Here is a 25917-nt window from a genome sequence, read left to right on the forward strand (position 1 = left end):
CATAAATATAAGCATAATCAACAGTGACAGTTTCAATTATATCATAAGCAGTCTACCAATTAAAACTCTTTCCTATTTTAAACTGTAATTTATTCCTGTGATCAGTCTAAGTTTTCAGCATCATTACTCCAGTCTTCAGTGTCACATGATCTTTCAGAAATCATTCTAATATGTTAATTTGATGCTCAAGAAACATTTTCTGATTATGATCAATGTTGAAAACAGTTGTGCTGAATAAAAGTGAGTTTAAAAAAAACTACTGAACAGCAGCTTTCGATGTGTATTAGGTTCTTCACTATGACACTGTTATTTTATATTTTTACTTATTTATTTATATTTTATTTAATTTTTGAGCTCTGACCACGATTCAGTTGTATTATGATTCTTTTTCAAATTGAAAATATCTCACTATATTGGCATCATATGAAATGAACATAACACGTCCACCTGTTTTCATTGTATGTTTGTTACTATTTTTGTCTATTTGCATTCAATCTTCCATTGCTGATGTAATTTGACATCTGTCAATGCATGATGTCATCGCATTCCTGGCATGTCAATCATTTACCGCTCCAGTGTTTCACTATTGTTCTCTCCTCATGAGTATCAGCAGGGCCGGATTATGAACCGAACCGACGGGGCCACAGAGAAACTGAACAACAGGGCCTTCAAACACTACAGGCCGAGGCTGAATGATACATATGCTGGATAATAAATAGTTTAGACTACCTAAAATGGACTATTTTACCTAATATCTGTCTATACTTCGTAATTTTATGCTTACTAGAGTTCTGTTTGGTTAGCTTAGCGACATGCTAACAACAAAGTATTGAAATCAATTGTAATGTAGTTGCTGGCAATGTAGAGTGGTCCAAATCCAAACCCTAATGTAGAGTGTCCAAGCAAGCCTGCCTGTGTGTTATCTGGATTATATGGTGATGAGATGCCCTTGATGGTCATTATCTGTTAAAACAGGACACTCAGTACTGGTGCCATAAACATAATCCTGTGCTTGTGTTGCCCTGCGACCTCTAGTTAAACATTATGAGATAAATGTTAGTTCATCAAGATTTATTACAGGCAGGGTGTAACTGAGTGTCTAACACACATGTGCTTTACGACTCACAGTATTGGTGACTGAGAAACAAATCATGTGAAGACAAACACAGCCTGTTATTGAAGACGTCAAGAGAGATATGCAGGGTAACTGACGTGAAGCTGCGCATTTTCTGCTGTCCTGCTTCCATTACACTTCTGCTGAGCTCATGTTCGGGGTCGTAACTTCACTCTTAGCATCTTAAGGAGATCCTCAGGTGTTCTCGGCTGAATACAGGAGAAGAATGAAGAGATTTGGTCGAGATGGGCCTGATAACATTGAGCTTGAACTGACTGATGGAGTCTCCAGTCAGGTGAGGAAACTGACATATTATTATATCCCATCTCCTGAACTGTTGAGTTCAGCACAACTCACATTTTAAACTGTCGTGTTATCTGGTGATGTATTTTTACTTATGATTTTTGTATCTTTGGCTGCAGCCAATCTTTGCTCCTCCGATATCCGTGACCTCAGTTAAAGATGTGGGACGGTCAGTCGCTCACCTGGCGTCCTATACAAGAGGCCGCTGGAAACATGCTGCCCGCAGGCCTGTGAGGAAGAAACACACAGGTATTTACAGTAAATATATATATACTCTCTCTCTCTCTCTCTCTCTCTCTCTCTCTCTCTCTCTCTCTCTCTCTATATATATATATATATATATACAATAAAGGGTTTTCTAACTTTTTACCTGCTTTGTACAATGTGGTTTTGAAGAAGGTTGTGATAATGTGAACTTTAACAATGATGGAACATTTATTTGATTACGATTGTCCTTAGAAAAAGCTACTGTAGTTGTACCGTAGTGCATTGATGTATCAGAAGGTAATAATGTTGTACTTTGAAATATACCATTTGCTGAATTAATGTACCATGTTTTTTTGTGGTATTCCATGAAGTATTATCATTTTCAAATACCACAGTATAGTATTTTATATTATATTTATGAGTGCTATATATCTTTTTACATCAAAGAAAACCATGGCATTATCATGACACACAGTATATGTACATTTTTTAAATTACACCATCGATCAAGAATTTGGAATAATTACAAAAAGTTTCTTCTGCTGACCAAGGCTGTATTTATTTGATCAAAAGTACAGTAAAACCAGTAATATTGTGAAATATTATTACAATTTAAAAGAAATGTTTTCTATTTTAGTATATTTTAATGTAATTTATTCCTGTGATCAAAGCTGTATTTTCAGCATCATTACTTCAGTCTTCAGTGTCACATGATCCTTCAGAAATCATTCTAATATGATGATTTGATGCACAAAACATAAAAACATCTTGATTAATAATTATTTCTAACATAAGAATAATAATAAAAAATTATATATATATATATATATATATATATATATATATATATATATTCTTTTTTTTTTCTTTTTTTTTTTAATCAAATATATAGCATTGTATTTTACAATATATGTCCAAGGTAATACCATGGAACATGTCCATAAATAAATAAATAAAATAAAATAAAATAAATACTTATGGTACTTTTGTTTTCAGTGTAATATCAATCCTAAATCTAAATGATTGTGTGTTTTTAGAGGAATATGTAGGCAACAAGTACAAGGGTCTGGCAACAGATGAAGACGCTGTAGATGGACTGAAGAATATGAAGGTCCAGCTGAATAAAAGGCTTCTGGATCACTTTCGAGATCTGGCGGCCAGCAATAAAGACACAGATGAGGTAACATGAAGCAAATGCTCCACGTTGGTGAACTTCGGGAGACATGGTGTCATATTTGTCCATGTCACACAGTGATATAGATTTTTGCTGTAGGTGGACCTGCAGTTGCTGAATGATGTCCTCACACATGGAGCCGACCCAAACTCAGCAGACAAATACGGGCAAACGGCCCTGCATGAGGTTAATGTTTGACTCCTTATGTAAGACGTATGTGCCATAAATTGTCATTCTGGGATGTAAATGTTCAGCTTGTTTTGAAATATTTAGAATATAAGTCACGCCTTGCCTATGAACAGCTGTAAAGCATTCACAGATGTTTGTGTCTCTGGTAGATATCTCGGGCGTGGAACGTGGACGTGATGCGGTTTTTCCTGGAAAGAGGGGCTGATTTTCAGAGGGCCGATGCCTTTGGAGTGACGCCTCTTCATGTGGCGGCCGCTCTGGATTATGAGGAGATGATGCGCTTCCTGTTAGAAAGAGGAGGTGTGTGATATCAGGACTCAGCACAATTCACAATTTGTCTATCAGGATTTTAAGATAAAATTGTGATTTTAAATAAATTGGCCATAACATATAGGGTTTTGAAAGGAAAATCAACTCGTTTAAAGAAAATACAAGCCGCATATATACTGTATTGAAAAGTTTGCGGTCAGTAAAAAGGTTTTTTTTTTGTTGTTGTTGTTGAAGAAATGAATACCTTTATTCAGCAGGTTCACATGAAATTGTTCAAAAGTGACAGCAAAGACATTTATGATAAATGCATTCAAAATAAATGCTGTTCTTTTGCAATTTCCTGGAAAATGTTTTTTCCGCAAAATTATGAAGCATCGCGACTGTTTTCAACATTGATAATAATCAGAAATGTTTATTGAGCATCAAATTATCATATTAGAATGATTTCTGAAAAACAATTCAGCTTTGACCACAGTAATAAATTACATTTTTAACATATATCAGAATTTCACAATGTTACTGTTTTTACGGTATTTTTGATCAAATAAATGCAGCTTTGGTGAGACTTCTCTCAAAAATGAATTAAATAAATAAATCATAACTTCTCTACGGTAATGTGTATGTTGTCTCTGAACTGTTCACTGTAACGGCAGCGGACATTGAAGCTCGCACACTGAAACACAAGCAGACTCCGCTGCACTTTGCCGCTAAGAATGATGCCGTTGGCGGAGTTAGGATGTTGCTGCAGAACGGGGCGGACATCGCTGTTCGAGACTATAAAGAGAGGACGCCTCTACAGCTGGCTGCAATCTTCGGTAAGGCTTTTATTAGCAGTTCACATGCACAGATAGACCCGAGTGGGGCTCAAACACCTGACCTTTTGGTCTTTGACTAGACAAGCCACGAGGTCAGACCTAATGCATGTCCTCAAGCTCTAACAGTGGACAAACCTGATGACTGCAGTCGAAGAAGTCTCTTCTGTTTTGACGTCTGCATCCCTGGGTATGATGAGGGTTCTTGTTACGTACAGATCGGAGTGAGACGGCACGTTTGCTGCTGGGGTTTGGAGCCGATGCTGGAGTGCAGGACTCTGACGGACAGCTCTGCATTACTGCCATGATCACTAAAATGAGTCCTGTGGTGAGTACTCAAGGACTGTTATGGTTACAGGACAAGATAATCAACATTCGTAGATTAGTAGATGCTTCCGAAGTGACTGTCGAATTAAAAAAAAATACTAGAAAAGGCCATTAATCCAAGATGGATTCAATACTAAAGTATTGCTACTAAATTTTTGGAAATAACAAAGTAACGCAATACTAGAGGAGACGCAAGTGCAAAAGTTTTTGCAAGGTTTATCTGGAGATTGCAATCATGTGGCATAATGAAGTCTAGTGAAGAAAATTCAATTCATACCTCATTTAAAAAAAAACTAAAAAAACATTACATAACATTACATAAGATGATTGTTTTTAGTATAATAATTGGAATATAACTCACATAGTGAATATAACTCTAAATGAATCATTTTACATTATTTTAAATGTATTATTTATGCTTATAAAAAAAGCAAGCTTCACATTCCTGTTTTTAAACCCTAAACGATTATTTTGATAATTACATAGTAATAAACACACTACTGCATTTGGGGTCAGTACGATTTTATTAAAACAAAATTAATACTTTTATTCAGCAAAGATTCATTAAACTGATTAAAAGTGACAGTCAATAATTCTAAAACAAAAGATTTCTAATTTCGAAACAAATTTCTATTTATCACAGAATTCTGGAAAAAAAATATATCATGGCTTCCACAAAAATATGAAGCAGTGCAATTGGTTACAACATTGATAATAATGAGAAATGCTTCTTAATCATCAAAACCGCATATTAGAATGATTTCTGAAGGATCATGTGACACTGAACACTGAAGTAATGACGCTGAAAATTCAGATTTGATCAGGAATAAATTACATTTTAACACATTCAAATAGAAAAGTTGTTTTAAATTGCAATCATATTTTACAATATTACTGTATTTCTGATCAAATAAATGCAGCCTACAAAAAACCCAAACTTTTGAACAGTTCTGTACTATTCTCAGTAAACTTCTCAGTGATCATCATCTTGGTGTCGACAGGCTGATCTGGCAATGAATCAGTTCCTTATGAAAGACCGAATAGCCCGACAAAAGTTCTACTACCTTCATCTTCTGGAGCCAAAGTCGGCCGACAAGACAAACCCAAAAGGTTCTGATCCGTCATCACCGGTACACATCTTTAAACATATTTCATATAAAGTTCCCCGATCCAGGTGTTGCTGCATTGGGTTATGAGAGCTGTCTCTGTCCACAGCTGGAGTTTATAGTCAGTGAAGGGAAGCTGGACCTCATCATGCACCCTGTAGTGCTCAAACTCATCACTGTCAAATGGAACTTATATGGCAGGTAAACCGTATCAAAGTCCAGCGCTGATGCATGGAGAAACACGGGCTGTGATTCACATCACATTAAATGTTTCCCTACAGAACGGGCGCCTGGATACTCCTGCTTTTCAACTTCCTATTTATCGTGTCTTGGACAACAGTAGCCATATCTGTGTCAGTTCGTCCAGATGGAGATCGCTACAATCTTCCTCAGGTCAGACTAACTGCAGTTTATAGTCCGGGGACATTTTATTTCAATGGTCCACTTTAGACATTCTACTAACTCAAAGTAACATTGCAACTACTTATCTCATTAGAGTATTAGTAGACTGTTAGGTTAGGGTTCGGGTTAGTAGTATAAGTTGGCATGTAGTTGCAAATTTACTTGAAGTAGAATTTCTAAAGTGGACCATTGAAATAAAGTGTAACCTAGTCCTAATAGATCAGTAATTTTGATATGTACAGTAGGTGACAAAATTGATGGACAGCCTAGGAAAATTTACATCTTCACCCTTTATTTGAATATTAATAAAAATTTGTTAAAGATTTTGTAAGCATATTGTGTAGTTGTGCTTGGAGTCAATTTGTGATAACGCAATGAATCACGCCAAACTGTGTGGTCATAATTTCTGCCCAGGCTAACCAAAAATAGTCAATGTATGCCTTTTCCTGTGAGCATTTCTCTTTTTTACCTGTTGATTTTTCCCCAAAAAAAATGTTGTCAGATAAAATACCCGAACCAACATATTTCCCTCATATTTTGGTGGTTTAATCAAACTTGTAGGATCATTAAAATCATTATTCCCTCTGGACATCACTTATGGTCTCTACTGTAGGCTATAGACCCCATGAAACCGCCTGTCGAACACAGTTTTCCGTCCTTCGGATGAGACGTTAAACCGAGGTTGTGACTCTCTGTGGTCATTAAAAATCCCAGGATGTCCTTCGGAAAAAGAGTGGGGTGTAACCCCGGCATCCTGGCCAAAATTTGCCCCTTGGCCTCTGTCCATCATGGCCTCCTTAATCATCCCCATATACTGATTGGCTTCATCACTGTCTCCTCTCCACCAGTAAGCTGGTGTGTGGTGGGCGTTCTGGCGCAAAATGGCTGCCGTCACGTCATCCAGGTGGAGCTGCACATTGGTGGTGGTTGAGGAGATTCCCCATTCCATGTAAAGCCTTTTGAGTACCCAGAAAAGCGATATATAAATGTAACAAATTATTATTAGCATTATTATTATTATTCCTGTGTTGATGTTCCAGGACATATTTAACATTATGTAGAACACACAATGCAAACAGCTGTACGAGCACTGGAATATTCCTCTTTCTTGCGTATAAACACACACACACACTCATCCAGTACATGCACTGCTGTTGGCAGGACTGGTGGCGTGTGTTGCTGGTGGTTTTGGCACTGGTGCTGACGGTGACCGCGGTGTACAGGGAAGTGATGGAGATCGTGAGATCTGGGAGGAAACTGAAGCACTGGCAGTGTTGGACTGTGCAGAAGATCAATGAGGACTTGAGCTGCTCCCATCCCATGTGGCCTGAGGTAACATAACGAACCCATACAGCTCTTATTCAAGAGATGAAGGATATCATAAGCTTATGGACTGATCTCACAATCTGAACTGAAATCTTTTGATGTTTTAATGGATCTCATGTTTTGGCATGTATTTTAAAGGGTTAGTTCACCCTAAAATGAAAATTCTGTCGTCATTTACTCCCCTTCTCATCAAGCATATTTGAGCTTCCGTTTACCATATTTGATGTGCGTTGATCAATATTTGTATGTGAATAAAATGTTAAGTTAAATCTGTACATCATTATAAAGCAGTCATTTCTCTTTAGAAAACTTGGATTAAACCTAACCACTCAATTCAAACTTTTAAAATGTAAATGCAAAATCTAAACATTATGTGTATCCACATTTTGTGATAAAATTGTACTGCCTTGTCTGTACAATGTAAAAAAAAAGACGAGTGCGAGAACCAATGAGGTTCATTCTCGTGTTACGCAGAACATTTTAGCTTCTCAAGAACCAATGAGGTTCATTCTCGTGTTACGCAGCACGTTTGAGCTTCTCAAGAACCAATGAGGTTCATTCTCGTGTTACACAGAACATTTGAGCTTCTCAAGAACCAATGAGGTTCATTCTCGTGTTACGCAGAACGTTTGAGCTTCTCAAGAACCAATGAGGTTCATTCTCGTGTTACGCAGAACATTTGAGCTTCTCAAGAACCAATGAGGTTCATTCTCGTGTTACGCAGAACATTTGAGCTTCTCAAGAACCAATGAGGTTCATTCTCGTGTTACGCAGCACGTTTGAGCTTCTCAAGAACCAATGAGGTTCATTCTCGTGTTACGCAGCACGTTTGAGCTTCTCAAGAACCAATGAGGTTCATTCTCGTGTTACGCAGCACGTTTGAGCTTCTCAAGAGGTTTGTTATCATGCATCAAGCAAATACGATTGAGCTTCTGTTTATGTTCGCTGATCAATGTTTATATGTGAATAAAAGCCTAAATTCAGTCTGTTCATCATATAAAGTGATCTAGTCTCTTCGGAAAATGAAACTGCTCAATTCATGTGAATTAGTTTTACTATCTCTTCATGAACTTTTTGAACCATAGAATTAAATTTTAAGTGTATTATTGTAAACACAATTTGTGTTTGTTTTTACAAACCGAGAGACGGGTCGAAATCATTTTCTGTGTAAATGATGCTATGGCCTAACTTATTTTAAACTCAGAATGTTAATTTAAAATTGACTGTGGTGTACAGTATACATTAATTTCTCATAAAAAAAAACAATAATAAAATACACAATTGTAATAATTAATGTGTTTTGCTTTACAATATAGGAACGCAATTACTTAGAAGGCCAAATTAAGTATATTCGAAACCTGAAAGGAACCTACACTCAGGACCCCTGGTAATGTACTCACAATAAGCCAATGTAGAATGTGAAAGAGTGTGCAAAAAAATGAATATACTAAGTATGCTGATGTGTCGCCCACAGGAATATCTTTGATTGGCTCGTGTATTTGCTGCTGCTGGCTGTTCTGGGCATCCACTTGACAGACGTATTCCTAGTGTCCGACGCACTTCGACAGAACAGTCTTCGCCTCTTCGCAGTGTCCATTATTTTCCTGTGGTTAAGGCTAATGAAGCATGTCCGTGCTTTTAGGTAATTTACCATTTTGAAAGTAACTTTGGGATCTTGCAGGTCAAGAAAATTTGATTTTAGAGGAACTGATTATGATTTCCAAAAATCAAAAAACCCATACTATATCTTTGTATCCTTGCGGAGTGAAATGAAAAACTGGAAATGTAATTTGAAATGTTTGAAATGAAAAACAAATGCAGGATGATCCAAGTCTACACTGCCGGTCAACAGTTTGGAATAATTAAAATGTGTTTATGTTTTTGAAAGAAGTCTCTTCTGCTCACTATAAGGCTGCATTTATTTGATGAAAAATACATGAATATTGTGAAATATTATTCCAATTTAAAATTAATGTTTTCTAATAGAATATATTTTAATTAGTAATTTATTCCTGTGATCAAAGTTGAATTTTCAGCATCATTACTTCAGTCTTCAGTGTCACATGATCCTTCAGAAATCATTCTAATATGATGATTTGCTGTTCAAGAAACATTTCTGATTATTAATGTTAAAAACATTTTTGCTGCTTTATATTTTTGTGGAAACTGTGATACACTACCATTAAAAGTTTGGGGTAAGTAAAAATTAAAAGAAAGAAAGAAAGAAAGAAAGAAATGAATACTTTTAATAAATTGTTCAAAAGTGACAGTAAAGACTGTTTTCAACATTGATAATAATCAGAAATGATTCTTGAGCAGAAAATCATCATATTAGAATGATTTCTGAATGATCATGTGACACTGAAAACTGCAGTAATGATGCTGAAAATTCAGCTTTGCATCAATAAATTACATTTTAAAATATATTACCATAAAATAGTTATTTTAAATTGTAATAATATTTCACAATATTACGGTTTTCATTTTCAAAATGGCTAATTCATAAATTCTCCACTGCTCAATTGTGTTTTAAAAGATGTATGCTAAAATAAACAGTTTTTTAAAGGGTGGTCACGAAGCGTCTATAATCGTGGTCATGTGAGCTTGAGAACATCGGCTCTGTAGGAACACCTGGTCAGTGGCAGTTACCATAGATACTCGTGCTGCAAAGCAAGGCCCTCAGATATAATGACAACACCTTTACGGTCTCCTGGATGCTACGGCACACAGAGCGCCTGAAGCCGAACTGAACCACCTGCTCAGTGGCCCGAACAACAGTGCTGGCATATCTCAGGTTTCTCTGAGACTCCACAGGTGGCCATCTCTTTGTGAGCTAGGTAACCATGGGAATATATGTGTTACGGTAACCATAGAAACATAAGGACATGGGGGTTTGCACACCATCAAAGAGTATAGAAGTACCTATACTCTTTGACACCATGTACTCAGTCACTTCTTCTAAATGCTACTGCAGTATTTGCACTTTTCAAGGAATAACTGGCCACTTTTTCCAGCCTTTTCCCATTGTTTCCATAGGGATTGCAAAAATAACTCCGTGAAGACTAAAACATGAACCAAATCAACCAGCTCCAAGATAAATCACAATATTAAAAAACTTTGGTTTAAAAAAAATAATAAAAAATAGCAGCACAACTGTTTTCAACATTGATTATAATAATCAGAAATGTTTCTTGAGCAGCAAATCAGCATATTTGAATGAAATCTGGAGGATCATGTAATACTGAAGATTGGAGTAATGATGCTGAAAATTTAGCTTTGATCACTGGAATAAATATATATACCAGGTATTTTAAATTGTAATAAAATTTCACTATATTTATGTTTTTACTATGTGCAGCTTTGGTGAGCAGAAGTGATTTCTTTCAAAGACATTATAATATCTTAGCGTCTCTAAACTTTCGAAGACTAGTGTACTATTATAAAGTGAATGAAACTTTGCAAAAGACGTAATTGAGTCAAAAATTACCGTACAATTTGTCTATGGTGTCAATTAAAGGGATAGTTCCCCAAACACGACAATTGTGCCATTTACTCACCCTCATGTTGTTCCAAACCTATACATTTCTTTGTTCTGAAGGAACACAAATATATTTTGAAGAGTGACATTGAACCCATTGACTTTATTTGAATGAACAAAAAAGATTAAGACATTTGTCAAAATATCTTCTTTTGGGTTTTGTAGAAGAAAGAAAGCCATACTGGTTTGGAAGGACATGAGGGTGGGTAAATGATGACATTTTAATGATTTTCACTTCTGAAAACTGATCTTTGCACTCTATTAGCCAACACCGTGACACATGATTGTACTCCAGGTAAATGGCTGATGTTATTCTCTAGAACTATGGGTCCCTTCATTGTCATGCTGGGGAAGATTGCAGGAGACGTGCTGCGTTTCCTCTTTCTCTATATAGAGATCTACATTCCATATGCCTGTGCCTTCTGGATCATATTTGGAGGTACTGTCACAAAGATTTACAGTATAGTTAAAGACATGATGCATGAGACATAAACATTTCCTCTATTGCTCTCAGGTTTACCTGAAGTGCCCAGTATGAAGACAGTTCCTGAGCTGCTCTACAGCCTGTACCGCATCACCCTGGTGGATGAGTATGAGTTTGATGCCATGGTGGATGTGGACGCAGTGATGGCCTACCTTCTCTGCGGAACATTTCTGGCCCTGTCTGCTATTCTCTGTGTTAATTTACTGATTGCTCTGCTTTCTGACACCTTCCAAAGGTATTAATAAGTCATATGTACTTTTATGATATGCATGTTAGGGGTGTAATGGATAATGATATATCAATATGAATCAATGCCAACAAATGAAACAAGCATTTCATGTTTTAAATAAAGGGTGAAGATATAAATTTTCCTAGGCCTGACATCAATTTTGGCCACTACTGTATATATTTTAAGATGCATTGAAACTCTCATGTAAGACGCATTTTCGTCAAAGTGCGCATTCTCTTTTAATCTGTTCAAACACCATGATTGTGATGCAGCAACCTAGAAGATGTCAAATTGTCACTGACAATTTTTCTGTTCGGGATGGTTGGGGGGTGGGGATGTCCCCCCTCAGTCTGTGTACAGTCGCTTTCCGGTCGGGGGGGTTGGTAGGGGGTGTTGGTTGTAGAAAGTGGTCAGAAAGTGGTTGGGGGTTGGGTATGCCTCCCTCGGTTTTGATCGCGATTTTTTCCGGGTGAAGTGGGAGTGGGGGAGTTGGAAGTGGTCCGTTCGGGAGGGTTGCGGGTGGGGAATCTGGGGATGCCCCCCTCGGTTTTGTTCGCGATTGTGTTCTGAGTGGTGGAGTTGGAAGTGGTCCATTCGGGAGGATTGGAGATGTCTCCCTCGATTTTGTTCGCGGTTGTGTTCCGAGTGGTGGAGTTGGAATTGGTCCATTCGGGAGGGTTGGAGATGCCCCCCTCGTTTTTGTTCGCGGTTGCATTCCGAGTGGTGGAGATGGAAGTGGTCCGTTCGGGAGGGTTGCGGGTGGGGAATCTGGGGATGCCCCCCTCGGTTTTGTTCGCGATTGTGTTCTGAGTGGTGGAGTTGGAAGTGGTCCATTCGGGAGGGTTGGAGATGTCTCCCTCGATTTTGTTCGCGGTTGTGTTCCGAGTGGTGGAGTTGGAATTGGTCCATTCGGGAGGGTTGGAGATGCCCCCCTCGTTTTTGTTTGTGATTACGTTCCGAGTGGTGGAGTTGGAATTGGTCCATTCTAGAGGGTTGGAGATGCCCCCCTCGTTTTTGTTCGCGGTTGTGTTCCGAGTGGTGGAGTTGGAAGTGGTCCATTCGGGAGGGTTGGAGATGTCCCCCTCGTTTTTGTTTGTGATTGTGTTCCGAGTGGTGGAGTTGGAAGTGGTCCATTCAGGAGGGTTGCGGCTGGGGATTTCCCCCTCGATTTTATTCGCGATTGTGTTCTGAGTGGTGGAGTTGGAAGTTTGTCCATTCGGGAGGGTTGGAGATGTCTCCCTCGATTTTGTTCGCGGTTGTGTTCCGAGTGGTGGAGTTGGAATTGGTCCATTCGGGAGGGTTGGAGATGCCCCCCTCGTTTTTGTTTGTGATTACGTTCCGAGTGGTGGATTTGGAATTGGTCCATTCTAGAGGGTTGGAGATGCCCCCCTCGTTTTTGTTCGCGGTTGCATTCCGAGTGGTGGAGATGGAAGTGGTCCGTTCCGGGAGGGTTGGAGATGCCCCCCTCGTTTTTGTTCGCGATTGCGTTCCGAGTGGTGGAGTTGGAAGTGGTCCATTCGGGAGGGTTGGAGATGTCCCCCTCGTTTTTGTTTGTGATTGTGTTCCGAGTGGTGGAGTTGGAAGTGGTCCATTCAGGAGGGTTGCGGCTGGGGATTTCCCCCTCGATTTTATTCGCGATTGTGTTCTGAGTGGTGGAGTTGGAAGTTTGTCCATTCGGGAGGGTTGGAGATGTCTCCCTCGATTTTGTTCGCGGTTGTGTTCCGAGTGGTGGAGTTGGAATTGGTCCATTCTAGAGGGTTGGAGATGCCCCCCTCGTTTTTATTTGCGGTTGCATTCCGAGTGGTGGAGATGGAAGTGGTCCGTTCCGGGAGGGTTGGAGATGCCCCCCTCGTTTTTGTTCGCGATTGCGTTCCGAGTGGTGGAGTTGGAAGTGGTCCATTCGGGAGGGTTGGAGATGTCCCCCTCGTTTTTGTTTGTGATTGTGTTCCGAGTGGTGGAGTTGGAAGTGGTCCATTCAGGAGGGTTGCGGCTGGGGATTTCCCCCTCGATTTTATTCGCGATTGTGTTCTGAGTGGTGGAGTTGGAAGTGGTCCATTCGGGAGGGTTGGAGATGTCTCCCTCGATTTTGTTCGCGGTTGTGTTCCGAGTGGTGGAGTTGGAATTGGTCCATTCTAGAGGGTTGGAGATGCCCCCCTCGTTTTTGTTCGCGGTTGCATTCCGAGTGGTGGAGATGGAAGTGGTCCATTCGGGAGGGTTGGAGATGCCCCCCTCGTTTTTGTTCGCGGTTGCATTCCGAGTGGTGGAGATGGAAGTGGTCCGTTCGGGAGGGTTGGAGATGCCCCCCTCGTTTTTGTTCGCGGTTGCATTCCGAGTGGTGGAGATGGAAGTGGTCCGTTCGGGAGGGTTGGAGATGCCCCCCTCGTTTTTGTTCGCGATTGCGTTCCGAGTGGTGGAGTTGGAAGTGGTCCATTCGGGAGGGTTGGAGATGTCCCCCTCGTTTTTGTTTGTGATTGTGTTCCGAGTGGTGGAGTTGGAAGTGGTCCATTCAGGAGGGTTGCGGCTGGGGATTTCCCCCTCGATTTTATTCGCGATTGTGTTCTGAGTGGTGGAGTTGGAAGTTGTCCATTTGGGAGGGTTGAAGATGTCTCCCTCGATTTTGTTTGCGGTTGTATTCCGAGTGGTGGAGTTGGAATTGGTCCATTCGGGAGGGTTGGAGATGTCTCCCTCGATTTTGTTTGCGGTTGTATTCCGAGTGGTGGAGTTGGAAGTGGTCCATTCGGGAGGGTTGCGGCTGGGGATTTCCCCCTCGATTTTGTTCGCGATTGCGTTCTGAATGGTCGAGATGGAATAGGTCCATTCGGGAGTGTTGCGGTTGGGGATTTTCAATTAACAGCCCTAACATTTATTGTGCATTTTGGGCACGATGGATATGCTCACTGTGAACTCTCATTGTACGGAAACGACCTTGGTAGAATTTTCATTTTTGGGAGCACTATTCCTTTAACCCTTTTGCTGAACGCTTATGTTTGCAGGGTCTATGACAACGCGCTAGCCAATGCGGTGATGCAACAAGCAGCGATCATTCTGCAGATGGAGGAATCCATGTCTTGTCTGAGACGTTGCTATGACAACGAGCACATCCACCGCCATTGCGCCCCGCTTGGAGAATTATTTGATGATGATGATTTCACCACTAACCCAGATCAGCATGCAGAGATGAAGAAGCTTACGGAACAGATCAAGGTTTCTACGTTACTGGAAGTTATATTTTAAATGTCTTTTCTTATATTGCAGAATAACTGAAACTTTGCATGCTCTGCAGGATACTTTAGATAAATATCTGAACATCCAAAGAGAGACAATCTCACCTCAGTATGCAGATGCCAGAGATGTCACAAGGTTGGTAGATTGAACATCCTGGAACTTATTGGGCTTAGATTGCTGCATTTTTCGTGTTACCATCTTTATTACTTGTATTGTGACAAGTGATGTTCCTGGAAAGGCTGCCTAACATACGTATGTTGTTTTTGTTTCAACAGAAGGAGAAGCGTTGCACCTCCAGAGAGAGAAGAACATCTCAAGACTCTTCACAGACTTCAGAAAGACCAGCAGAAGCAGAGTCAGGACCTGAGTGAGCTGAAGGCTGAAGTGAAGGAACTCCACAGTTTGCTGCTCAATCTGATCCAGCCCCGGACAAACTCAACATCATGTAAGAGACTTCTGCACTTATTATGGAAGTCTGGGGGCAAACATGCTGTTCACTGAAAGTTCATTTCTGCCCATTTTTACTGGTTTTAATGAGGTAGTCATTGAATCTAAATTATTGTCTGTGCATGGTTAATGACAAAGTGCAATTTAGGTTCATCCAGAATATTCCTTTAAGTCATGTTACTGGTGTTTCTGCAGCCACTGATGAGAATAAGACACACTCAGAGACAAAGCAACTTTAAACCGGATAGCAAAACCTCTGAAACTGATCAATGAACTACTGAAATCAACACCGAATCCACCAGGAGCAAGACTTGGAAAGGATTTCTGCGCAGCAAGTCATACATGAATTTGTGACCAACATTTATTTTATTATTTTATTCTTAAGTTATGCATTGTACCAAGTTACTGTAACAATATAGGTTTGCATCTGTGTATATTAAAGACTTTATCTTAATTATTAAGGTTTTATTATATTAAATGTGAGAGAAAACCAAGTCTATTTCTCTGAATTGTTCACCCAAGCATTTTTTTCTTCATTATTTACTCGCCCTCATTCCATTCAAAACTCATCGTACACACACTGCTGGTCAAAAGTTTGTAATTATGATTTTTTTTTTTTTTAAATGTTTTTGAAAGAAGTATCTTCTGCTCACCAAGGCTGCATTTATTTGATAAAAATACAGTAAAACAGTAATATTGTGAAATATTATTACAATTTCAAATAAATGCTTTCAATGTTAATATATTGTAAAATGTAATTTAGGCTTATTATTGTGATCAAAGCTGAATTTTCAGCAAAACACTGAATACTGAATAAATGATGCTGAAAAATCTGCTTTGATCACAGGAATAAATTATTTTCTTTAAATAGTTATCTTAAATTGTTATAATATTTCATCAGGAGGAACAGAAAGAACATGTTATTATTAATATTCACTAATAGTCTTACTGTGTTCAGATTCAAAAATGTGATAGATAGATCGATAGATCAACTGGCCTATGGGTGAATGTGATTGAAAAATAACTGCATAATGATGTTGCAAAAATGCACTAGAACAGCCTCACATCATGAGCACCTTAAAACACTGCCTACGTAGGGAGTTTATTAGAGAAATAACAGCATACAGTGTTTGGAAGGACAACTCATTTCCTTTGAAAACACCAGAAGCTTTGGTAAAACCTGTGAGAACTTGAAGGAGTGGCTGGCTACTATCGTGACTTGTCACCAAGGCAACCACAGGGACACAGACCGTACTTTTCCATTAGTCAGCAAAAAAGTTTTCCAGGTTTGTGACGGAACGGAAGTAGGGCTGGTTTCCGGTTCCCTCACTGGCACTGCTGCTTCTGCTGCTGCTGGGCACTGAAGGAAAGATGGCGGCGGCCGAGACTGATCGCGATGCACCGTCCGCTCTGTGTAGCGAATTCCTCAATTTCTCCGCAAAGGACACCGCTGCGGTAGGCGACAGTTTCGTAAAGACTCTGCAAATGCCCTATCCTGATGAATTATATATATTTGTTGGCAGAAATCGATGCGAGGGCGAGGAATTTTCTGTTTTTCTCGCTCCTCATCTCGGGTTGTTTTGATGAGTGTTGTCCTGCTAACGCGCTAACAAGCTAGCCTGTGAAATTTTCACAACTCAAGCTCCAAAACACGCATTTAACACTCCGTTTACATGTGTTTCTGTAATATATCTACACGTTATAAATGCTTTAATTTCTCGCATTTGGTGTTTAACTTATGGCTTTGCTTACAAAGAAATGAGCTTTTAAAGAGATCTGTCAAGAGTTGGATAAAAACAACACTGGCTTTGTTCAATATCTTTACGGTTTTGCGTTCTTCTAATAACATTGTTTCACGGACAGCTCTTTTGACACGCTGTTTAAACTGATTTAGACAAGCAAACCGAGCCTGTCTATTTGTGTAGCCTAACGTTAGATTTTCTGCATTCCTGTAAAAACATTAGAATGAACTGGATTTCTTTCGCAGAACAGCAGGTGTTGAAGAATGTTGTGGTTAACAAACTAAACATTAATTTATTTTAGATATTCTAGTTACATGTTTGTTTTTCAATTTTGCATATCGGCTTACCCACTATATTTCCATGCCTCACTATCGGTTAAACACAAGTAGGTTTGTTTTTGCAATGTAGCACACACGGTGGCTATTTAAAACCACATACAATACCTCAGTTTGTCTTGGTTTGTGTTGTCTGACTGAACGACAGCAGTGCACATTATCCTGGCTATATTAGACTCTATTAATCTCCATACGCATGAAAATGGATCATTTTGTGTTATAGGTCTATAGCGATAAAACTCCAATCTGATTGGCAATCTCAAATCAACTCATGCATATGGTGAATTGTCTGAAAAGAGATGCTGGATTGTTTGGCTATATGTTCTCTAGCACTAAATCCAGGTTAGTAGGTCGATGTAGACAGTCACAGAGACTGCCAAGTTCCGCTTACTGTACATATGTAATCCCTGTTTCCTTTTAGCATGTGATTGTGGCACATACCTGCTGTTGGACATCAGCTAGGTTGTTATTAGTATTTTCTTTAGGAACAAATTATGTCAGAATTGCACACTATAGTTACAAAACCTAGTGAGCTTCCTAGTCCTACATGGATTTTCTAATCTAAGGCATGCATCATTTTTTGTGCAATTTTGTGCCAATTAGTATATGCGGATACATGAATATGCAAATGAGCCCCGTCTCCACTCACTCATATAGGCTCTACGTGTGGATGTATCAGAATGGTTATGTGTAGGGCTGGGCGATATGGGCAAAAATAAATATCACAATACATTTTTTTATATCAGTCGATATCGATAATTATCACGATAAAAGTCAAATATTTATTTCTTTCAAGTTTAAAGGCAGATTTTTGCTCCTAAGTGAAAGTTGTAGAAACCAGAGCGTTAATTGTGGTTTTTAACTACTCTTTATTGTCAGAACATATCATGACAAACACTTGCCAAACTGGTGAACATTTCACAAATCTGAGGTAGAACATTCAAACATTTGTCATTTTTCCTTAACAAAATAAATATCTTTATTGGACAGTTCATTTCTTAGTTTCAGCATGCTCATTTTTATTTGGTAAAATGTAATATTCTGACTGTTTTAGTTTTATTAAACTTAACCATTGGTCATCTAGTATCATGCATTTAGATCATGATAACCTCACTATCATGGCTTTATGGTTTCTATGGTATTTGTATGAAAAACAGTAGCCTAAATACATTATTAAATACTGTAATTATATTCCATCAGTCCTTTAATACATCGTCTACATTAATAATATAATACAATTCAATATGTATATCCCACATTTCATGGTGCAGTTAATATTACTAGGCTAACGTTACAGTAAATCCATGGTAAATGATGGGAATTTGTAGACGGAAAAGCCTTCTGACTGTATCGTTGCGCACAGTGTTTCTCCTGTTTGTCAGCGCTGTTTCATCTGCATTTAAACTGGTTTAAATCACTGAGACATTGTGTTCTTCGCTGAATTCAATCTCGTGACGAGAGCGATCAGAGTAAACGCATCGGCTCTAGTGAGCTCGCGCTTCGCTGCCGTTTGGACTTTGAGCCGAGCGGATAAATGGTCCGTGTGGCGCGCGGTTCAAATGAGTTTCGTTCCGCTTTTGGCGCATAAACATTATCGAACATTTATCGAACTCTTGATATCGTTTTATCGAGAAAAATTATATCGCGATAATTATCGTTATCGTTTTATCGCCCAGCCCTAGTTATGCGTTTTATGAATCGCTTTCTACAAGGTCAGACACATAACTGAAATTAACATGATTAGCCTTGACTGTTATTAAATAGCTAATATTGTGTTGTTTATGTTACACAAACCATGTTCCCGTTCGTCATCTCAGAGTCAGACACCTGCCTTCTAAAAAACAGCATCCGGAGAGTAGAACATCAGTGGAGAAAGGCAAATAGTTCATCATTACATCGCAATATACATAATTCACCCGCTATATTGCTAAATGTAGGCTACCTGATTTTACATATCAACAGAAAAATATAGTGGAATAGCCTGGCTTCTCATGAGACTTCAGTGGCTGATTTGAAAAGTTAGCAATAAAAATAAAATGAAAAAGTTACACTCATAGACTTAATACAGATTATTTGACATTCTGTATCAGATTTTGTTTTGTTTTGTTGTTATTACTGTCAATGACAACTGATTCAATTGCACATTTAAATACGGTTGTCAATCTAGAAACTTTGCAATATGTAGTTTTTTATTTAATTTATTTTTTAAATAAAAACATATACAGAAAGCGAGCAAATATCGCTGCCATTAAAATCTAGAGATGCACCAAAATTTCAGCTACCAAAATGTTTGGGCCGAAACAGCAGCTTTCAGTTTGGGTCTGAAACGGTTTCTCAGGGCTGAAGATGTTTCATTAGCGCTTCTCTGATGGCACGTTTCCACTGTGTTCACTATTTCGTGCACACAACGTGGATCAGTTACAGCAGTTAAACATGTCAGCTGTGTGGACACTTGCTCTGGATTGACAATATTAATTTCTTGGTTTTAATCAGTAATGGTATGGGTTTTTAAATCTAAAATCCTTTAGTCTGTGCTGCTTTCTGTTGATCAAAACTTAACTAAACATTTGATGCCTGCCATCCCATAATCGCAAAAAGCGTCGTTACTTTTAATATGAAGCAAAGTCTCATCTTAAAAATTCTGTTGATTTTATTATGAAATTCAAACAAAGTAATTTTGGTGCTCTTTAATACAGTTACTGACAGATCACTGTAATGCCTCAGTTCAAGCGCACATGAACCACTCATCCCATCATTTTCGGTAATTCGGTGCCGGTACCTTTTTTTGTTGGTAATTTAGGCATGTTTACCTCAATAACTGTAAAGAAACTAAGTCTTTTGTAGAAGTGTTATTGACATTATGCCAGAGCTGCCTTGGTCGCTGTCTGCCATTGTCTGTGATGCTTGAATATTAATAAAAACAACCATTTTAGTAATAATAATAATAAAAATAAAATGAAAAATAATCAGATGAAATTAATTTGATTAAATGTTTATTTAATGTTATTTCCACCAACAGTATCCATATTGTAATCTCTGCTGTATAATCTAGAAGAAAAAAAACATACATTTAATTTGGTCACACCATAGAGCTGAGAAACCTTTAAACCTGTTCTGTCTATTAAGCCTTTGACGAAACACACCGTAACATTCAGATCTGTGTTCACGCTGCTGGCCCAAAGAGAGCAGGTGTCATGTTAAAGTCTTTTCAACCTCACCGTATCATTATTTCTGCCTTACAAATATTCTATCACAGAAGAACTGGGTTAAAAGTTTATATTTCAGATAGGGCTGCACGATTTGGGGAAAAAGTCATATTGCGATAATTGAGGTCAATATTGCGATTGCGATATATAATAAACAAATGGTTTCATGAGTCAACTTGCTTGGTTCTTAAGGAAAATAAATGCACACACAGATTAGTGATAATCTGCCTAAAGAAAAAAGTTATTATCCAAGAGCAGTGAGTGTTTTTCTCTGTTTCCTTTGTTCTTTGATTAACTTTAGCGACAGATATAATTAGTGGCTACTGTGTACTGTCCCTTTAAGACCAGCCGCTGTTGTCAGAGACGCGGATTTCACGTGCCTCATTCTCTCACGAGTCACATCTCTTCATGTTCATCATAAGACTACTCTTATGTTATGAAGATACTCAACAAAAAGACATTTTGGCATAATTGTGCAGAGGCGGACAGAGTACACAGCTTCATTACTTGAGTAAAAGTACAGATACCCCTTGCTAAATTTTACTCAAGTACAAGTAAAAGTACTACAGTCAGATGTCTACTTAAGTAAAAGTACTAAAGTACTTGTTTTTAAAAGTACTTGAGTGTCAAGAGTACAAGAGTACATTTTCTAAATATTGCATTACTACTGCCACAGTGCTTGCATTGGTAAACACAGCAAACACTTGAAGCGAATTAACTTGTTCAGAAAATTGAAATAGTCTGGCGAGGTGGGGGAAGACTCATGAATATTCATTAGGGAAGTCATCCCTGATTGGTCTGATGACCTACCCCTAACCCCACCCCTAAACTTACCCGTCACTGGGGGTCTTATGACCTCCATAACCCCGCCCCTAAACCTACCCGTCACTGGGGTTAAGACCAATCAGAGATGACTTCCCTAATGAATATTCATGAGGCTTCCCCTACCATCCTGGGAAAAAAAATACTCCCGGGATGGACCTGCTGCGTCTTCATCCATTGTTTTGTCCATGGTTTCGTCTCTTATCTAAATCTGACCATGGAGTTGACTTTGGCGGAAAGCTGAAGGTGATTGCTGATAGGCTGTCCCGATCAGTGGCGCCTGCACAATCCAATCACATTTGAGAGGGAAACAACAAATTGAGGGTTTCCGAGAATTTTTTTTTCCTTTTTTTTTTTTTTTTTTTGAAGAAGTAACGGGTACTCACAGTTATGGATAGAAATATAGTGGAGTAAAGAGTACAATATTTGCCTCTCAAATGTACTTGAGTAAAGTCATGAGTACTCCCCAAAAATGATACTCGAGTAAAGTACAGATCCCTCAGAATTGTACTTAAGTAAATGTACTCCGTTACTGTCCGGCTCTGTAATTGTGTGTGTTATTGTTCGTTCAAGCTCGAAAGAGAACTGTATTCTGGCATGCTGTCTTGTGCGCACGCGAGTTATTAGCGCGAGTCTTTCTGTGTGTCACAGTCACGACAAGGCAGCGCGTTCATTTTGGCATACATGTGTGTTGTTCGTTCTACAGCGAAAGAGAACTTGATACTGGCGCGCGTCTATCTGTGGGTCGTGTGTGTGTGTGTCAGGAGGACATTCACAGGCAGCGCGTTCTTTTTTGTCTTATCACACATGAATGGTATAGAGGCTACATGCAACTTTTTCCCCAAAATAAACATAACAATAGCCTTTTTATTTGACCATTTATGACTCAAACATCTCCTGATGAGCATACTGACACCTTGTCAGCTCACAGTGGGTGCACCTATAAGCCTGTATCCTATTTTTCCTATTTTCTGTCGGGTCGGATTTTTCGTGCGCTGTCTGCGGATGTGACGTCAAGCGCGTTCATGTTAAACGTTTCAGATCACTCTGCCACCACCGCTAGTCAGCAAACAAACTTAGTTTCTCAAACAATATATGTATTTGACTGTTCTTACCTCTGTAAACATAATGTTGACTTCTTTGCAGCGGATGACTTGTGAAGTGTGCACGTACGAGAGCGAGCAGAAAGGAAGAGCAGTTCCGTTTTTTGGCCACAGGTGTCAGTCGCGAGTTTAAATTTCAGAAAATCGCATGTAGCCTCTTTAAGCATTTGCATGAATAAGAGCGGGATCATGTAACACTAGCCAAAGGATGCCAAAAATTAACAGATGCTGCGTGAATTGCGTTAACAGCGCTAATTTGTTTATTTAATATAAAATCGCAGCATTTTGCGTCATATAATCGCGTCGACTTGACATCGCGATTGCGATACGATTAATCGTGCAGCACTAATTTCAGATAAAAACACTGATGTCTACGGTAGCGATCGAATTAGAGCAAACCCCCGATTCAAAGTAACCTGGTGATTCAAATAACGATTATATCGATTACACCTTTATGCCACCATGTGGCGACAAGTGAAAACATGTATTTGTCAGATTCGTTCAAAAACGCTGATTCATCCAGTTATGAAACGTGTTTGAATGAGTCATTGAATCATTCATTCAAGCCGAGTGTTTTAAATATTTCAGATTAATTAAACATTTTAAGTAGACCTCAGCAATTCATATTTTGTCAGAACCTCTAGTAAATTACGTTATTTTGTTTAGTTGTTGGAGAATCTTAAAAATAAATAAAAATCGTGATTCTCAATGCATCCAGAATCGTGCAGCTCTAAACTCACACTTCTAGAACAAACATTGTGTTCTGCCTAGTACTTGCTACATATAAACTTAGTTGAGAAATGTTTTAAATGACTGGTTGTCCTGTAAGGTCATGCAAATATAAACCAGTGGATGCAGCAATGCAATCAAACGCTGACGACTAGTGTTCCTAGTTTTCAGACCTGACCTTTGTCCACTGATCTATTTACCTTGCCATTGTTTTGTTTTTTATCTGTGTGTGTCTGCTTTCACATTGAAGCACTAATTAGCTAAATTAATTTATTCACAGATTTAAAATGATTAAAGTAAAAGGCTGCATTTCTAATATTCTGACAGTTGTGTGTTAGGGCTAAGAGAAAAAATCGATTCACCTAGCTATCGTGTTTTTTTTAATTATTTTTACGATTTTAAAATCTTTTTTTTTTTTATTATTACAGAATTGATATAAATTCAAATTAAATTGCTTTATTTCCGTCCTTGCTCATAGACAAGGTTGACATAAGTTAGCCACTTGTGTTCCAACAGAGGATGAAAAGGTTTTTCTTTTTTCTTTTCTTTTTGAATGCCAGTCACATACAAATAATAAACATGACAATAAATAATATACAAAAATAATACAAAAAATAATAAATAATTATACATTACAACAAATAGGAAAAGAAAATATAGTGGAATTAAAATTAATAATACAAGATAAAAAAGAAAATAATATAAAAAGAAAAGGAACAGGTATGAGATCATCATATAAATAGCATAAAATCTCTTGCTTTACTATTTTTCAACCCAATTAGAATTAGTAATTCAATATAATTTAATTTCTATCTGAAATAACAAAAAGTTGGGTTTTCCTTTAGCCCATTTTTGTTTGTGTATATGGTATTTCCCCATAATTAAACGGAGATTAACAATAAAGGCCACATTTGGTGGTAATCTTTGTCTATTAAGTTAAAAAAAGGCATCTTTTCAGAAAAGTAAACTTTCATCCCTAAGCATTTACAAAGAAAACATTCCAAATTGACCCAAAACATTTAGCTATAAATGCAATTAAAAAATAAGTGGACAACATTTTCTTTCTCAGTCCCACAGAAATCACGTTTAACATCTACATCAGTACGAAACCTAAGAGGAGGAGTTTGAACTGGGTACACCAGATTAAGTCTTTTAAAATGTACTTCTCTCACCATATTTATGCAATATTTTTTAGGCAGCAACCATGCATATTTCCAGTCGATGTACTCAACTTTATAATGCCAGTGTGTTTTAGAAGATATTGGGCTGTGTTCAGTTAGTAACATCCTAATAAAGTAATTATTCCATCTTCTATCTGTAATAGTAACTCCTTTAATTGCAACATCAGGTCTGAGACTCACAGTCTCCTTATTCACATTTCCTTTAAACAGACATTTTAAACCGGATGGTATAGCATTGCAGAGGATGAAATGTGTCGTTATCTGTGAGTGTTAAAGTGACGTAACATCCCTTTCAAGTGGACGTGTGAAAGCGACGTGAGACTGAAAGCACTGAAAAGCACTCGCGCTACTCATATACTGAGGGAGATAAGACAGTAGAGCTGCACGATTCATCTTTAAAAGACTGAGATCTCGATTCAAACACCCATGCGATCATCTTCCATTTCATCTGTAAACCGTTGACAAAATCATATCGCGACATTCAAATCTGTGTTGCCGCTGACCCAGAGAGAGTAGTCATGAAACAGCAGTCTTTTCAGCCTCATTATTTCTGTGATGCAGTAGTTCAAATTATCATAGAAGTACTTGGATAAAAGTTCAAATATAAACAATGATGTCTACGATATTGATAAAAATAGAGTAAATCAGCTTTTGATAGAAACTTGGCGCTTAAAATAACGCATTTATCGATTACATTTTCACCAGTAGGTGGCGACAACTGACTCTTAAAAAATGTATTTAATGAATCATTTATTCAAGAGAATGTAGGATTGTATGATGCTTCTGAAATAAGTCAGAAAGATGTGATGAATTGTTTTTGTAAATATGACTCATCTTATACATCATGTACAGTCTGTATAAGTGTATGATTTAACTTTTCTCCATGGTGTAGTGTAAAAAAATCGCAATATATTGCAATATCGAATCACAATTCTTAAAAAAAATCGCAATACATATCATATCGGCACCCAAGTATCGTGATAGTATCGAATCGGGAGAGAGGTGTATCGTCCCAGCCCTATTGTGTGTGTCTAATATTTGACCCATCTGTCCACAGAAATGGCTACAGGTGAGCAACCTGCCCAAAGAGGTGTACCAGCACTTGGCTTGCTACGTCCCCAAGATCTACTGCCTGGGCCCCAACCTGAACCCCCAGAACGAGGATCTGCTGGCCCAGCTGCTGCTCCAGGGCCCGCTCGAGTGGTACCTGTGCGGGGAAGAGCCGTCCGTGGGATTGGCCAAGCTGGAGCAGAACAACCAGCCCTCACAGCTCTGTGGCCATGTGTTTAAAGTGGGAGAGCCAACGTATTCCTGCAGGTACACCGTCAACACTTCATCATCATCATCTCTTTCAGGGGTCCCACGGGTCCTGGAAATCCTTGAAAGTTTGTCAAAGAAAAGAAAAATGTCAAGGCCCTGGAAAGTTCTTGAAAATAAACACAGGTCCTTAGTGCTTGAATTTATTTTGTGCAAGACGTTTTCTGGAAACAATTCCATATTATTCCCTCCGGTCCGCTAATGTGTTATTTCGCCTACACCTCGTGGCCTATGCATACTAGCTTGCTTGATTTACGTTAGCTACGCGCATTTGCGTTACGTTAAGTGTTTCCCGCGTGAGGTACTTTGTGTTGTACGTTGCCATGACG

At 38.6% G+C, this 25917-nt stretch overlaps 2 protein-coding genes across 3 annotated transcripts in view; both read left to right on the top strand.

Annotated features, from left to right (window-relative positions):
• Positions 1-904: 904 nt before the first annotated feature.
• On the top strand, positions 905-15759 carry LOC311069673 (uncharacterized protein). The gene is made up of 19 exons (XM_084093009.1): positions 905-1409; positions 1537-1666; positions 2662-2804; positions 2898-2984; positions 3137-3287; positions 3911-4072; positions 4288-4397; positions 5398-5526; positions 5612-5703; positions 5784-5895; positions 7066-7236; positions 8547-8617; positions 8705-8872; positions 11089-11207; positions 11283-11487; positions 14475-14685; positions 14765-14841; positions 14982-15151; positions 15349-15759. Exons 1-19 carry the CDS (start codon positions 1341-1343, stop codon positions 15390-15392), a joined length of 2421 nt encoding a protein of 806 aa, XP_083949135.1. The 5' UTR covers positions 905-1340; the 3' UTR covers positions 15393-15759.
• A 689-nt stretch (positions 15760-16448) lies between these two features.
• Positions 16449-25917, top strand: part of ubr2 (ubiquitin protein ligase E3 component n-recognin 2) — a 49903-nt gene continuing 40434 nt past the window's right edge. For both annotated transcript variants that reach the window (XM_084093280.1, XM_084093281.1), the window contains exons 1-2: positions 16449-16608; positions 25329-25588. In XM_084093280.1, the coding sequence (XP_083949406.1) occupies positions 16525-16608; positions 25329-25588 (344 nt within the window). In that variant the 5' untranslated portion in view covers positions 16449-16524. The remainder of the gene's footprint in view (positions 16609-25328; positions 25589-25917) is intronic.

Source organism: Abramis brama (genome assembly GCF_963993115.1).
Source record: "Abramis brama genome assembly, chromosome: 19".
Taxonomy (NCBI): domain Eukaryota; kingdom Metazoa; phylum Chordata; class Actinopteri; order Cypriniformes; family Leuciscidae; genus Abramis; species Abramis brama.